The following is a 13,746-nucleotide window of genomic DNA, read 5'->3' as shown; positions in this document are numbered from 1 at the left end:
GCGGCGCTGTGCCCAGCTCTGGGCTCCCCGGTACGAGAGACACGGACGTCCTGGGGAGAGCCCCCCAGGGCCCCTCCCCCCCAGTGCAACTGTTGGGGTCATAATGCCAAGCTGTGTTGTCCCAACGCTGGCCCGGCAACGGCCCCAGTGCCTGCAGGGACGGCGCACGGAGCGGCACTGGTGACAGCGAAGCTCTTGCCCGACAGCACCGATCGGCACCGCGACCCCCTTGGCGTCCTCGCTCGGGCCAGCTGGGCACTGCCCTGAGCCCCACCAGCGTGTCCCAGGCGAGACCTCTCCTGGCCTCGGCGGGATGGGCCAGGTGAACTGCTGCCGCGGCCCCAGGTAGGCTCCCCCCGCGGCTCGGGGACACGCCGGCACAGCCGGGCCCCGCAGCAGCCGCCTTTCTCACGCCCGACGCCGTCTGCTCTGCAGGGACGACCCTGACCCCGTGCAGCAGTGCACGCCTGTCCCAGCATCACCCCAGCCGCTGCTCCGCCAGCGCGTGCGGCTGAGCCAGGGCCGTGCGACGAGGAAGAGGGACCTCCTCCTCTTCGGCGACGCCTTGGTCATCGCCAAGCCCAAGTAAGACTCGCAGACCCCGGCTGCCTTGCTTCCCAAGCCCTGGCCCTGGCCCCAGGGCAGGGACACCCAAGCAGCAGCCCCAGGCCCCCGGCGCCCTGCTGCCGCCGCACGCACCCATGGCCATGCCCGTGGCAGGCGGACGCTGGAGGGGAGCCACCGGGCTGGGCCACCTCCAGGTCACTCCCTGCCGCTCCTCTCTCTCTGCAGACGGGGCAGCGCCCCGCGCCCGCAGCTCTGCCTGGCCCTGGGCCAGCTGCAGGTGCTGAGCAGCAGGAAGGGGGCAGCCGGGGATGCCGCCCAGGAGGAGGAGGAGGGCCGGCACACCAACTCCCTCGTCCTCGTCTGGCCCTGCGGCTTCTGCACCGTCACTTTCCCGTGAGTCTGGCTGCCACGTCCCGCGCCAGGGCTGGGCAGCGCCTCTGTCCTGCCCCACGGGCCTTCGTCCTGCCTCTGCAGCTGTCCCCACGGGGCAGGGCTGTGCCGGCGCCCGCCTCTGCCCGCAGCCTGGGCAGCAGCGGGCACTCAGGCTGTTTCTCCTCTCTCTCTTGCCGCAGCTCCCGGGCGCTGAAGGAGCTCTGGCTCAGCGCGCTCCTTGGGTAAGCCCAAGCCTGGGGGTCCGTGCTCACACCAGGGAGGGTGGAGGGATGCTCGAGGCATAGTAGCCCGACCATGCGCACGGAAATCCCCCTCCGGAGCTGGGGAGAGGTAGCTGGGGTCTCTCTCACAGGGCTCTTTCTCTGCCCCTTCCCCTGGCACAGGCCACCAGAAGGAGTGGAAGGAGCCCGGCTGACCCAGCTGCCCTCCATCAAGCTCCTGCTGCAGGAGCTGAGCGGCCGCAATGCCGTGAGTGTCCCTCCTGCCTCCGCTCTGCCCAGCCCCGAGGCTGCTCCAGCCCAGCATCAGGTGCATGGCTGCTGCTCACCTTCTGCTCTCTTTTCCCCTTGCCCAGGCCACGACGCTGCACGCCAGCAGCCTGCAGAGGCTGGTCCAGGGCCAGGCACAGGTGCGGATCGCGCGGATCGCACGGCTCGGGGTGCCAGCTCGGCCGTCCCCACCTCTCACGCAGGGCCAGGGGCCGAGGCAGCTCGCCGGGGAGGCCCTTTCTGCTGCGGGGCCGCTCGCTGAGCGCAGCGCCTTTCTTGCAGGCTGGTGCAGAGCAGCGGCCACCTCCCGTCCCCTCCGGCGGCAGCAGCGAACGTGGCCTTGGCCCCTCGGCTGGTGAGTGCGGATGCAGAAGACGGGGGCAGGACGGCCCTTCTCCCCTCCTCTGCCCGGCGGCCACTCCTGCTGCACTGGCGCTGCTGCTGCCCTTCCCGCAGGGCACGGCCGTCCCCATCGCTCTGCGGCGGGACAGAGCTGAGCCCCGGGGCCCCTCGCTCCCAAACGGCGCCCCTCTGCCTCTGCCTCTGCCTCTGCCTCTGCCTCTGCCTCTGCCTCTGCCTTGCTTTCAGCGGCGGGGGGACAGCGCCCAGAGGCCCCGGGAGCGCTCGCCCGGCGCTTCTCCTCCTCCACGGCTCTTTGCTCTCTTGTCCTTGGCAGCAGGCGGGACCCGCAGGAGGAGGAGGGGGCTGCCCTGGCCCTTCGCACGGCGGCGAGGCAGCTCGGCCGCTGCAGAGGCAGCCGGGCAGTCGGGCTCTGGCGGCAGGGGGGCTCTCTTCGGCCAGCCCCTGGCAGCTCTCTGCAGCCAGGACGGCACGCTGCCCCAGCCCATCCAGGTAAGCAAGCCTGGCCAGGGGGTGCCCATCCCGCTGGCTCCTGCGGACAGGCGCTGTCCCCGGCAGAGGAAGCCCGGCTGGGGCTCGGGGACAAAGCCGGCTCCTCCCCGCGGGGGTCCCCCACCTCCAGCCACCCCTCTGTCCCGCCCCGGGGAAAGCAGAGCCGGCCACACTGGCTCCTGCCCCGGAGGGAGGGAGGGAGGGTGGGAGGGAGGGAGGGAGGGTGGGTCACCTGGCCCAGGGCCTGTCTCCAGCCCGGCCACTGTCCTCCTCTGTCCCCTCCCGCAGGACCTGCTGGCTCTCCTGGCCGAGCACGGGCCATCCACGGAGGGGATCTTCCGGCTGGCGGTCAAGGAGCACGTCTCCCGGGAGCTGAGGGAGGCCCTCGACAGCGGAGCAGAGGTCCACCTCGAAAGCCAGCCTGTGCACGTGCTGGCCGTCCTCCTGAAGGTGAACCCTGCTGACCTGGAGCCCGGCAGCTCCCGGCTCTGGGGATGCTGCTGATGGGCACCTGCGAGAGCAGGAGCCAAAAGCCAGCCGCCTGCTCGGGAGCCCGAGTGCCGGGGATGCTGCCTGTGCTCGCGGCGGCAGCGCTCCAAGCCTCACCCGGAGCCCTTGGCGTTGCAGGACTTCCTGCGGAAGATCCCCTCTAAGCTCCTCGGGGCAGAGCTGTACGAGGAGTGGATGAGCGCCCTGCAGAAGACCAGCAGGCAGGAGAAGCTGGCAGCACTCAGGGAGTAAGTGGAGACCAGGCGTGGCCAGGGAGCCTTCCCTGGGCTGGGCTTGGGTGAGATCAGCCCCGGAGAGCGGTGATGACAAGGTCTGCTTTCTTCACGTTGCCTTCCTGCTGCCTCAGGGTGGCCGGCAAGTTGCCCCAGGCCAACCTCCTGCTCCTCAAGAGCTTGCTGTCCCTGCTGCAAAGGATCAGCAGAAACGCGGCCAGCAGCAGGATGACTGCCGGCAACCTGGCCATCTGCGTGGGGCCGAACCTGCTCAGCCCACCCGAGGAGCAGACGCTGCCCCTGGACGCCCTGGTGCAGGTGACGGGGCAGGTACGCCGTGTTTAGCAGCTGGCGCCAGCCTTGCGGGCCCAGCCCAGCTTTGGTGTTCAGAGGTGCCTGGCTGCCTCCTCTCTTCCGCAAACGCTGGTGGGGGAGCTGCTGGGAAGAGCATCCCCACAGCTGCAGCTTTCTGCGCAGAAGCGAGGGTCGGGATCAGGAAAGGCTCCTGTTTGACCCCTTTTCAGCCACCCAGGTGCAAACCACTGGTTTGCTGTGTGCAGGTGACAGGGCTGGTGGAGTTCCTCATTGAGCACCACGGGGACCTCTTTGGGGAGGAGGTGGCCGGGCTTGCCGGCACATCGGCCGAGGAGTCGCCGGCACCAGGGCCGGAAGCAGAGACAGCAGAGGTACGTCAGGGCCACAGGCAACGTGACAACAAAAGCCTCCCCCCTCAGAAGGTGGGACTGCCGCCGCTGCTGCAGGGACAAGCAAGGTCATCCCCCAGCCTGCAGCCCTGCAAAAGCGCAGGGTGAGGCTGGTGCGGGCTGGCCGTCGCGCTTTGCGCGCTGATCCCGCCAGAACTGTCTGGGCTGAGCTGAGCAAACCCACCCAAGGGAGCTGCCTTTGAGAGCTAAGGGAGCAACTGGGCAGGTAGGTCCTTGCCAGCTGGTAACTTCCACATTCCCACTGCAGGTGCCTCCAGTCGCTGCAGAAAGCCAACACCTGAAGAGCTCCTCTGGGGAGAGAAGGTAAAATGAGCTCGCTTTGATTAAGAGCAGGAGTGGTTCAAGTTTGTCACAGCTTTCCCTGTCTAACCATACTATTGAATGGAAAGCTTGCCAGGCCCTTCACAAGAAAGCAGAAAGCGAAAACTGACCTGTGAAGAGGGGAGCGACGGGCACCCGGGCAGGAAGAGGAGAAGGCTGGAGAGGGAGCTCTCGGGGATGGGCGACTGAGACGAAATCCAAGCAGGGCGAGAAGAACGAGGAGGCCAGGTGTGTAGCAGACCCTGCCATCCCTCTTTCAAATGCTCTGAGTCAAGGAAATATTTCCATGGTGCACAGAGATGCTGCTGCTGCTGCTCGGGTTTTGGCAAGGAGCACATCACGGCTCCCTGGGGGCTCCCTGCCGAGCCCCGCTGCCTGGCCAGGGGCCCCTGCACATCTCTGTCAACTTGCCCTGCTCTGAGGCTATGGCCCATGTGGAGAAGGGGCCAAAGCAACACTAGCTGCGGCCAGGAAGGGGTCTCTTTGCCGTGCCAGAGGACTTCCCAAAGAAGGGGGGACAAAGTCACGCCCGTTCCTGCCTTCCTGGTTCCATCAGCGCTTTCTGACTCTGTCCTTGTAGGTGCCGATGTGGTTTTGCTGCTTGGATTCCCCGGATGAGCTGCGACACCTGGGCTTGGAGGGGCACGATGCAGCCCCAGCACCCCCTCGGCGGAGGCGAGGAGAGAGGCACCCATGCCCTTCTGCTCTGGCGAGCACATTTCCCTCGTGCTCCGCTCAGCCGGAGCGGCCCCGCACCGCCGTCAGACCCCCCCAGCCTGCGCAGGAGGCCTTGCTGGCTCACTCAGTGAGCCATTTGTTGGTCAAAACTGGCATTTTCCTTGGTAGTTCACCTCTCTTGATAAGTCCATAACCTGGGATTCCAGCAGTCCTCTATTACTATGTCTTTTAGAAACAAATTTTTGGATATACGTTGTGGTTTTTTGGATACATGTTATAGTATAACCTCCAAATGTAGTGTCTTAGCTCCCTTTCCTCCCCTTAAGCCAATATAGGTACATTGATAAGTGTTCTGTTGTAGTGGTTTTGTCATTTAGAAAGTAGTCGTTTCACACTTTTTGAGCACATGCTTCTAGGAACTGTGTTTTATTTCACAAGACTAGTGTTAGAGTGACTTTTCAGCAGCAGTAGTAGTAAGAAAGCAGAAGGAATGACAGTAGCCATACCCCCCCACCTTGCCATCTGCACCTTTAAAAAATTCCTGCTCTTGGGTCAGTGCAAGGTCTTGTCTGCAGCGCAAAGCAGAATACCTTTACAGCTCTTGCTCAAACGTGACTAGCTGGCAGTTTCCACGAGGTTAATAACTCCAGATCAGCTGCATAAAACATTCCTTTCTTGAGGCTTCTCCAGCAGATCAGCTCTCTCTGAACTGAGGCAAACAGCCCCCTTTCTGTCAGTCATAGCCGGAGTTTTGAAACCAGCTTTTCCCAAAGCTCCAAATACTGAAAGAGCCTCTATTGGTTTGATGCTTGAGCCCTGTCTGATGTCCAGTGGGGTCGAGCTCCTTTCAGAAGGAAAAATGCAAGTGCCAGCCACAACAGGGAATGGAATTGCACGGCTGATCTGCAGGTCTTGCAGTGGTTGTGCAGGAGGCAGCAAAGCATGGAAATTCAGGTGCAAGCAACTCTCCTGGCTGGCACCTCAAGTGTTTCGGAAGCAATGCCATCTTTTCTTCACGGGCAAAGGCTTGCTTGATGGCCTCAACAATCGCTGCCCTAAGTAATTACACTCCAAATTGCCAGCACCTCTGCCCTATGGTAAAACTGAGGGGTTTTAGGAAAAAAAAAAAATCCTGAAATCATTTCTGGGGGAAAAAAAAATAAAAGAAATCAAAACCACAACACCCTATGCACTCAAAAGGCAGAAATGTCAGATGTTGAGACCTTACTGTGGGCATCTTTCTTACCATGTCCCTGCCATTCATTTACCTGCCTTGATGGTTAATTGAAAACTGCAGATCAGCATTTGGTCCGCAGTTACTAACCGGAGTCGATGGTGCTATTGTACACACAAAGCTGAGTACTGACAGAGTGATTGGGTTGTAATCACGCTAAGTGACTGACATCTGCCTATTCCCCTTGCCTTTGCTGGAATACATTGTACGGACTGTCTGCAGTTCCTAGCACTTCCTCCGATGTCCTTTCTGAAATTGCTTACTATTTCTTTACAGAAATAAAGTCTCAAATGTATACCTGGCCAGTCTCAGTATTTGGATGAGTCCTCTTCCGTTCCCTTCCCCTTCCCTCTTCCCTTCCCTTCCCTTCCCTTCCCCCTTTCCTTTTCTTCCTCTCTCCTTCCCTGTGTTTCACCTGTCTCCCTCTCAGATTTACCTGCCCAAGAAGACACCAAGGTCATGCAAGGGCTGCACTTGTAGAGGCCTTGTCTTTCTCCCAGGAGCTTTGTTTGTTCTCAGAGGAAACCTGAGGAGACACCTGCATCCAAGAAAAGCTCTTGACAAGGAAAGGACTGAGTATGTTACTACTTCTGATTGGGGAAAGAGAAGCACCGCTTTTTGTCCAGAAGGCCACCACTGGTCAATCTATTATCTTGCTATGCTTTTGATCTCCTCTACTTTCCCATTGGCCCTGTGCTCAGCTCTTGAGTGACAAGAAGCTCCAGACTTGTGTCTGGGTCATGATCGTGACGTTGCCTTGCTCTTGCAGCGTAAAGTGGTGACGCTTGGCTTTGAGCCACAATCCATGCCAAGGGACTGATGGGAAGGAGGGCTTGAAAAAGAACAGCCACGTTAAATGGTGCCCAGAATCCCACCCACTCTCCACGACAGGAAGAGGCCTCTCGAAGGACTCACTAAGACCTCGATGTATCTATCTTCCACTTCCATATTCCTTCTAGTCATCCTGTAGCCAATACAGTCATGTCGGTATTTAATTCCAGTTGATTCCACAGCTTTGTAAGAGTTGAAACATCCGGGTCATCAGGAACACGGATCTAGAAGGCTGTTGATCTGAACTGGCCCTGACTACCTGTGATGTGACAGCGTCCATAACTTGGGTTAGTCACCGGTCGTCCTGTGACATAAGGACCTACAGCTCTTCCACCTTTCTGCTTGGAAGCTTGGGGTTTCCTGCAGGAGGGCCTTATTTACCTTTCCTTGCAGAGTTGCTCATCCTTTTAGTGTTGTTTGTGATGAGGAAAAGATCCTTTCCGTATAGGTGTTAATTTATTTACTTCTCATAAACATCTAATACACATTCTATTATACTAATGCCGCGATGGTTTTCAGTTGCGGATGTTTGTAGCTACAGCAGTTCCAGAGCTGCTGGCTACCACAGTCTGAGGTCCAGAGGACACCAGACTTCTTCTGAAGGCTTTCTGCCAATGTCACATTGTTTGAGACACCACTCCATTAAAACAGGACATTAAAACAGTAAGAGGTTTCTAAATGAAAATCCAGGGATAGAAACTTGTTCCTCGCTGGCAAAGTGAAAAGCACCATGAGGCGAGGCTGTCCGGAGCCTAGCTGCTGTGCTTGAGGGAAACGTCCCTTGAGTTGCAATGGGACAGACAGGGCACCGCCTTTGGAAGCCTGATCCACAATATAATACAACACAACAGATCTGTGTCCAAAGAGCACGAACTCCATCACAAGGATGACCACACCTCCCAGCCAGAGAAAGGGGCTTAGGAAGGAGGAGGCTGGTTGAAAAGGTGAACGCCTGGCTTCACGACTGGTGGGTTTGGCTTCTGTGCTCATGGATCTACCTTGGAGAAGCTGGGTGTGTTGGGACCTAATAGGATTCACCTGACCAAGTGAGGCAAGACACAACACGACAGTCAATGTCCCAATGTCCAAGCGAAAAGCAGTACTGAGCCATGTGCCTCAGGAATCTATACTGGCGCCAATACTATTTCATATCTTCATCAGCGACACGGGCAGTGGGATTGAGTGCACCCTCAGCAAGTTGGCAGGTGACCCCAAGCTGAGTGGTGTGGTCGATTCACTAGAGGGAAAGGATGCCATCCAGAGGGACCTTGGCATGTCGAAGCAGTGGGCCCATGAGAAACCTCATGAAGTTCAACAAGGCCAAGGGCAAGGTCCTGCACCTGGGTTGGGGCAAGCCCCGGTATCACTACAAGCTGGGGGGTTGAGAGCAGCCCTGCGGAGAAGGACTTGGGAGTACTGGTGCATGAAAAGTAGTACACGAGCCATCACCGAGCACTTGCAGCCCAGAAAGCCAACCGTATCTGGGACCGCATCAGAAGCAACATGGCTCGCTTGTTGAGGGAGGCGATTCTCCCTGTCTCCCTCTCTGCTCTTATGAGATCCCACCTGGACTACTGCATCCAGCCTCAGGGTCTCCAGTACAAGGAAGACATGGATCTGTTGGAGCGAGTCCAGAGGTGGGCCAGAAATGTGATCAGAGGGCTGAAGTACCTCTCCTATGAAGACAGACTGAGAGAGCTGGGGTTGTTCAGTGTGCAGAAGCTAAGGCTCCGGGGACACCTAGCTGTTGCCTTTCAATACTTCGAAGGGGCTTACAAGAAAGAGGGTTTTTTTATACATCTAATGTATTTCAGCTTCATCTAATTAGTAAAATGTAACGTCTCCAGGAATTTACACATTCTAATAATCTGGAAGTTTTGCCAAAGAAAAAACCACTCCCTCTATGACAGCAACGATTTGTCAAAGACCCACCCCAGCTGTCCTCCAGAAAGGCTTCAAAATAAACTGCCAGGCAGCACGAGAAACCATTTTCTCAAGGCAGCTTTAATTGCTGTTAAATAGCGCTTCTCTGTCTCAGGTCACCGTAAGCAGCGATGTCACGGGGAGCTCCTCAAGCCGCAGAACCCATCGGTCGCTGCTGTGGCTGGAGGCAGGACAAATGTCAGCACACGTGTTGGCTTGTGAAGCTCTTAAGAGGGCAAAGAGCAGCCCTTCCCACCTCAGCCGGAAGGTCTCCTGAGAAGCTGGAAATACCTCTGGCTGCTCTTTGGCGCGTGCTTTGGTTTCTCTGCAGTGTCAAGACAGCAGCAGAACTTCCAAAAGTCCAAAGTCACTTGGACAGGCAGCCACTACCCCAAAAAGTACCTGGTGTGCAAAGAACGGAGCTTGACTCTCACTGGTGTCCTATACAAGAGGGCTCGTCGGCTTTTGCACTCTCAGCAGCCACCCTTGATCACTTGCAAAAGCTGTGGTCAAACTCAAACAATGCTTTCTCCTACGTATACCCACATCAAATTACTGTGGGAGCGCTCCTCGATCTCCCTTTTCAGCCACCCAGTACGTCCTTTTACCCAGACATTATGTGAAGAATAAAGTTAGTGAGACAAATGAGGAGTTAAGGAAGAAAGGCAAAAATGGAGTTCTGTGGAAACCTACTCATGACCGAAGCAGCTTGGCAAAGGTGTTGGAAAGCAGCGTGGCAGAAAAGGCCCTGGGGGTCCTGGTGGACACCAAGTCCACCAGGAGACAGCAAGGTGCTCTTGCCCAAAGGCGACCACGAGCGGTGCCCTGGGCTGCGCTGGGCAAAGCATGGCCAGCAGCTGGAGGGAGGTGACCCTTCCCCTCTGCTCAGCGCCGGTGAGTCCAAGCCTGCGGCGCTGTGCCCAGCTCTGGGCTCCCCGGTACGAGAGACACGGACGTCCTGGGGAGAGCCCCCCAGGGCCCCTCCCCCCCAGTGCAACTGTTGGGGTCATAATGCCAAGCTGTGTTGTCCCAACGCTGGCCCGGCAACGGCCCCAGTGCCTGCAGGGACGGCGCACGGAGCGGCACTGGTGACAGTGAAGCTCTTGCCCGACAGCACCGATTGGCACTGCGACCCCCTTGGCGTCCTCGCTCGGGCCAGCTGGGCACTGCCCTGAGCCCCACCAGCGTGTCCCAGGCGAGACCTCTCCTGGCCTCGGCGGGATGGGCCAGGTGAACTGCTGCCGCGGCCCCAGGTAGGCTCCCCCCGCGGCTCGGGGACACGCCGGCACAGCCGGGCCCCGCAGCAGCCGCCTTTCTCACGCCCGACGCCATCTGCTCTGCAGGGACGACCCTGACCCCGTGCAGCAGTGCACGCCTGTCCCAGCATCACCCCAGCCGCTGCTCCGCCAGCGCGTGCGGCTGAGCCAGGGCCGTGCGACGAGGAAGAGGGACCTCCTCCTCTTCGGCGACGCCTTGGTCATCGCCAAGCCCAAGTAAGACTCGCAGACCCCGGCTGCCTTGCTTCCCAAGCCCTGGCCCTGGCCCCAGGGCAGGGACACCCAAGCAGCAGCCCCAGGCCCCCGGCGCCCTGCTGCCGCCGCACGCACCCATGGCCATGCCCGTGGCAGGCGGACGCTGGAGGGGAGCCACCGGGCTGGGCCACCTCCAGGTCACTCCCTGCCGCTCCTCTCTCTCTGCAGACGGGGCAGCGCCCCGCGCCCGCAGCTCTGCCTGGCCCTGGGCCAGCTGCAGGTGCTGAGCAGCAGGAAGGGGGCAGCCGGGGATGCCGCCCAGGAGGAGGAGGAGGGCCGGCACACCAACTCCCTCGTCCTCGTCTGGCCCTGCGGCTTCTGCACCGTCACTTTCCCGTGAGTCTGGCTGCCACGTCCCGCGCCAGGGCTGGGCAGCGCCTCTGTCCTGCCCCACGGGCCTTCGTCCTGCCTCTGCAGCTGTCCCCACGGGGCAGGGCTGTGCCGGCGCCCGCCTCTGCCCGCAGCCTGGGCAGCAGCGGGCACTCAGGCTGTTTCTCCTCTCTCTCTTGCCGCAGCTCCCGGGCGCTGAAGGAGCTCTGGCTCAGCGCGCTCCTTGGGTAAGCCCAAGCCTGGGGGTCCGTGCTCACACCAGGGAGGGTGGAGGGATGCTCGAGGCATAGTAGCCCGACCATGCGCACGGAAATCCCCCTCCGGAGCTGGGGAGAGGTAGCTGGGGTCTCTCTCACAGGGCTCTTTCTCTGCCCCTTCCCCTGGCACAGGCCACCAGAAGGAGTGGAAGGAGCCCGGCTGACCCAGCTGCCCTCCATCAAGCTCCTGCTGCAGGAGCTGAGCGGCCACAATGCCGTGAGTGTCCCTCCTGCCTCCGCTCTGCCCAGCCCCGAGGCTGCTCCAGCCCAGCATCAGGTGCATGGCTGCTTCTCACCTTCTGCTCTCTTTTCCCCTTGCCCAGGCCACGACGCTGCACGCCAGCAGCCTGCAGAGGCTGGTCCAGGGCCAGGCACAGGTGCGGATCGCGCGGATCGCACGGCTCGGGGTGCCAGCTCGGCCGTCCCCACCTCTCACGCAGGGCCAGGGGCCGAGGCAGCTCGCCGGGGAGGCCCCGGCGGGGGGGCCCTTTCTGCTGCGGGGCCGCTCGCTGAGCGCAGCGCCTTTCTTGCAGGCTGGTGCAGAGCAGCGGCCACCTCCCGTCCCCTCCGGCGGCAGCAGCGAACGTGGCCTTGGCCCCTCGGCTGGTGAGTGCGGATGCAGAAGACGGGGGCAGGACGGCCCTTCTCCCCTCCTCTGCCCGGCGGCCACTCCTGCTGCACTGGCGCTGCTGCTGCCCTTCCCGCAGGGCACGGCCGTCCCCATCGCTCTGCGGCGGGACAGAGCTGAGCCCCGGGGCCCCTCGCTCCCAAACGGCGCCCCTCTGCCTCTGCCTCTGCCTCTGCCTCTGCCTCTGCCTCTGCCTTGCTTTCAGCGGCGGGGGGACAGCGCCCAGAGGCCCCGGGAGCGCTCGCCCGGCGCTTCTCCTCCTCCACGGCTCTTTGCTCTCTTGTCCTTGGCAGCAGGCGGGACCCGCAGGAGGAGGAGGGGGCTGCCCTGGCCCTTCGCACGGCGGCGAGGCAGCTCGGCCGCTGCAGAGGCAGCCGGGCAGTCGGGCTCTGGCGGCAGGGGGGCTCTCTTCGGCCAGCCCCTGGCAGCTCTCTGCAGCCAGGACGGCACGCTGCCCCAGCCCATCCAGGTAAGCAAGCCTGGCCAGGGGGTGCCCATCCCGCTGGCTCCTGCGGACAGGCGCTGTCCCCGGCAGAGGAAGCCCGGCTGGGGCTCGGGGACAAAGCCGGCTCCTCCCCGCGGGGGTCCCCCACCTCCAGCCACCCCTCTGTCCCGCCCCGGGGAAAGCAGAGCCGGCCACACTGGCTCCTGCCCCGGAGGGAGGGAGGGAGGGAGGGAGGGAGGGAGGGAGGGTGGGTCACCTGGCCCAGGGCCTGTCTCCAGCCCGGCCACTGTCCTCCTCTGTCCCCTCCCGCAGGACCTGCTGGCTCTCCTGGCCGAGCACGGGCCATCCACGGAGGGGATCTTCCGGCTGGCGGTCAAGGAGCACGTCTCCCGGGAGCTGAGGGAGGCCCTCGACAGCGGAGCAGAGGTCCACCTCGAAAGCCAGCCTGTGCACGTGCTGGCCGTCCTCCTGAAGGTGAACCCTGCTGACCTGGAGCCCGGCAGCTCCCGGCTCTGGGGATGCTGCTGATGGGCACCTGCGAGAGCAGGAGCCAAAAGCCAGCCGCCTGCTCGGGAGCCCGAGTGCCGGGGATGCTGCCTGTGCTCGCGGCGGCAGCGCTCCAAGCCTCACCCGGAGCCCTTGGCGTTGCAGGACTTCCTGCGGAAGATCCCCTCTAAGCTCCTCGGGGCAGAGCTGTACGAGGAGTGGATGAGCGCCCTGCAGAAGACCAGCAGGCAGGAGAAGCTGGCAGCACTCAGGGAGTAAGTGGAGACCAGGCGTGGCCAGGGAGCCTTCCCTGGGCTGGGCTTGGGTGAGATCAGCCCCGGAGAGCGGTGATGACAAGGTCTGCTTTCTTCACGTTGCCTTCCTGCTGCCTCAGGGTGGCCGGCAAGTTGCCCCAGGCCAACCTCCTGCTCCTCAAGAGCTTGCTGTCCCTGCTGCAAAGGATCAGCAGAAACGCGGCCAGCAGCAGGATGACTGCTGGCAACCTGGCCATCTGCGTGGGGCCGAACCTGCTCAGCCCACCCGAGGAGCAGACGCTGCCCCTGGACGCCCTGGTGCAGGTGACGGGGCAGGTACGCCGTGTTTAGCAGCTGGCGCCAGCCTTGCGGGCCCAGCCCAGCTTTGGTGTTCAGAGGTGCCTGGCTGCCTCCTCTCTTCCGCAAACGCTGGTGGGGGAGCTGCTGGGAAGAGCATCCCCACAGCTGCAGCTTTCTGCGCAGAAGCGAGGGTCGGGATCAGGAAAGGCTCCTGTTTGACCCCTTTTCAGCCACCCAGGTGCAAACCACTGGTTTGCTGTGTGCAGGTGACAGGGCTGGTGGAGTTCCTCATTGAGCACCACGGGGACCTCTTTGGGGAGGAGGTGGCCGGGCTTGCCGGCACATCGGCTGAGGAGTCGCCGGCACCAGGGCCGGAAGCAGAGACAGCAGAGGTACGTCAGGGCCACAGGCAACGTGACAACAAAAGCCTCCCCCCTCAGAAGGTGGGACTGCCGCCGCTGCTGCAGGGACAAGCAAGGTCATCCCCCAGCCTGCAGCCCTGCAAAAGCGCAGGGTGAGGCTGGTGCGGGCTGGCCGTCGCGCTTTGCGCGCTGATCCCGCCAGAACTGTCTGGGCTGAGCTGAGCAAACCCACCCAAGGGAGCTGCCTTTGAGAGCTAAGGGAGCAACTGGGCAGGTAGGTCCTTGCCAGCTGGTAACTTCCACATTCCCACTGCAGGTGCCTCCAGTCGCTGCAGAAAGCCAACACCTGAAGAGCTCCTCTGGGGAGAGAAGGTAAAATGAGCTCGCTTTGATTAAGAGCAGGAGTGGTTCAAGTTTG

At 61.5% G+C, this 13,746-nt stretch overlaps 2 protein-coding genes across 2 annotated transcripts; both read left to right on the top strand.

Annotated features, from left to right (window-relative positions):
- The first annotated feature begins 313 nt into the window (after positions 1–313).
- Positions 314–5,221, top strand: LOC129200720 (T-cell activation Rho GTPase-activating protein-like). The gene is made up of 11 exons (XM_054811993.1): positions 314–345; positions 436–585; positions 1,140–1,181; positions 1,344–1,488; positions 1,731–1,803; positions 2,125–2,300; positions 2,589–2,750; positions 2,928–3,037; positions 3,157–3,352; positions 3,995–4,296; positions 4,649–5,221. Exons 1-10 carry the CDS (start codon positions 314–316, stop codon positions 4,052–4,054), a joined length of 1,146 nt encoding a protein of 381 aa, XP_054667968.1. The 3' UTR covers positions 4,055–4,296; positions 4,649–5,221.
- Positions 5,222–9,812: 4,591 nt separating this feature from the next.
- Positions 9,813–13,746, top strand: LOC129200719 (rho GTPase-activating protein 20-like). Its single transcript, XM_054811992.1, has 11 exons — positions 9,813–9,987; positions 10,078–10,227; positions 10,435–10,602; positions 10,782–10,823; positions 10,986–11,070; positions 11,120–11,459; positions 11,775–11,950; positions 12,239–12,400; positions 12,578–12,687; positions 12,807–13,002; positions 13,645–13,746. Exons 1-11 carry the CDS (start codon positions 9,956–9,958, stop codon positions 13,702–13,704), a joined length of 1,521 nt encoding a protein of 506 aa, XP_054667967.1. The 5' UTR covers positions 9,813–9,955; the 3' UTR covers positions 13,705–13,746.

This window comes from Grus americana, unplaced genomic scaffold (genome assembly GCF_028858705.1).
Source record: "Grus americana isolate bGruAme1 unplaced genomic scaffold, bGruAme1.mat scaffold_427, whole genome shotgun sequence".
Lineage (NCBI taxonomy): Eukaryota > Metazoa > Chordata > Aves > Gruiformes > Gruidae > Grus > Grus americana.
Note: the sequence above shows the minus strand (reverse complement) of the source record. Positions and strands in the feature narration are given on the sequence as shown.

Excerpts from the sequence above, each read along its gene's own strand:
- LOC129200720 (XM_054811993.1), top strand. The coding sequence starts at position 314 with ATGGGCCAGGTGAACTGCTGCCGCGGCCCCAG. Across the intron at positions 2,301-2,588 it reads CGCTGCCCCAGCCCATCCAG|GACCTGCTGGCTCTCCTGGC; the intron begins GTAAGCAAGCCT and ends CCCCTCCCGCAG. Across the intron at positions 3,038-3,156 it reads AAGCTGGCAGCACTCAGGGA|GGTGGCCGGCAAGTTGCCCC; the intron begins GTAAGTGGAGAC and ends CTGCTGCCTCAG.
- LOC129200719 (XM_054811992.1), top strand. The coding sequence starts at position 9,956 with ATGGGCCAGGTGAACTGCTGCCGCGGCCCCAG. Across the intron at positions 9,988-10,077 it reads AACTGCTGCCGCGGCCCCAG|GGACGACCCTGACCCCGTGC; the intron begins GTAGGCTCCCCC and ends TCTGCTCTGCAG. Across the intron at positions 11,951-12,238 it reads CGCTGCCCCAGCCCATCCAG|GACCTGCTGGCTCTCCTGGC; the intron begins GTAAGCAAGCCT and ends CCCCTCCCGCAG.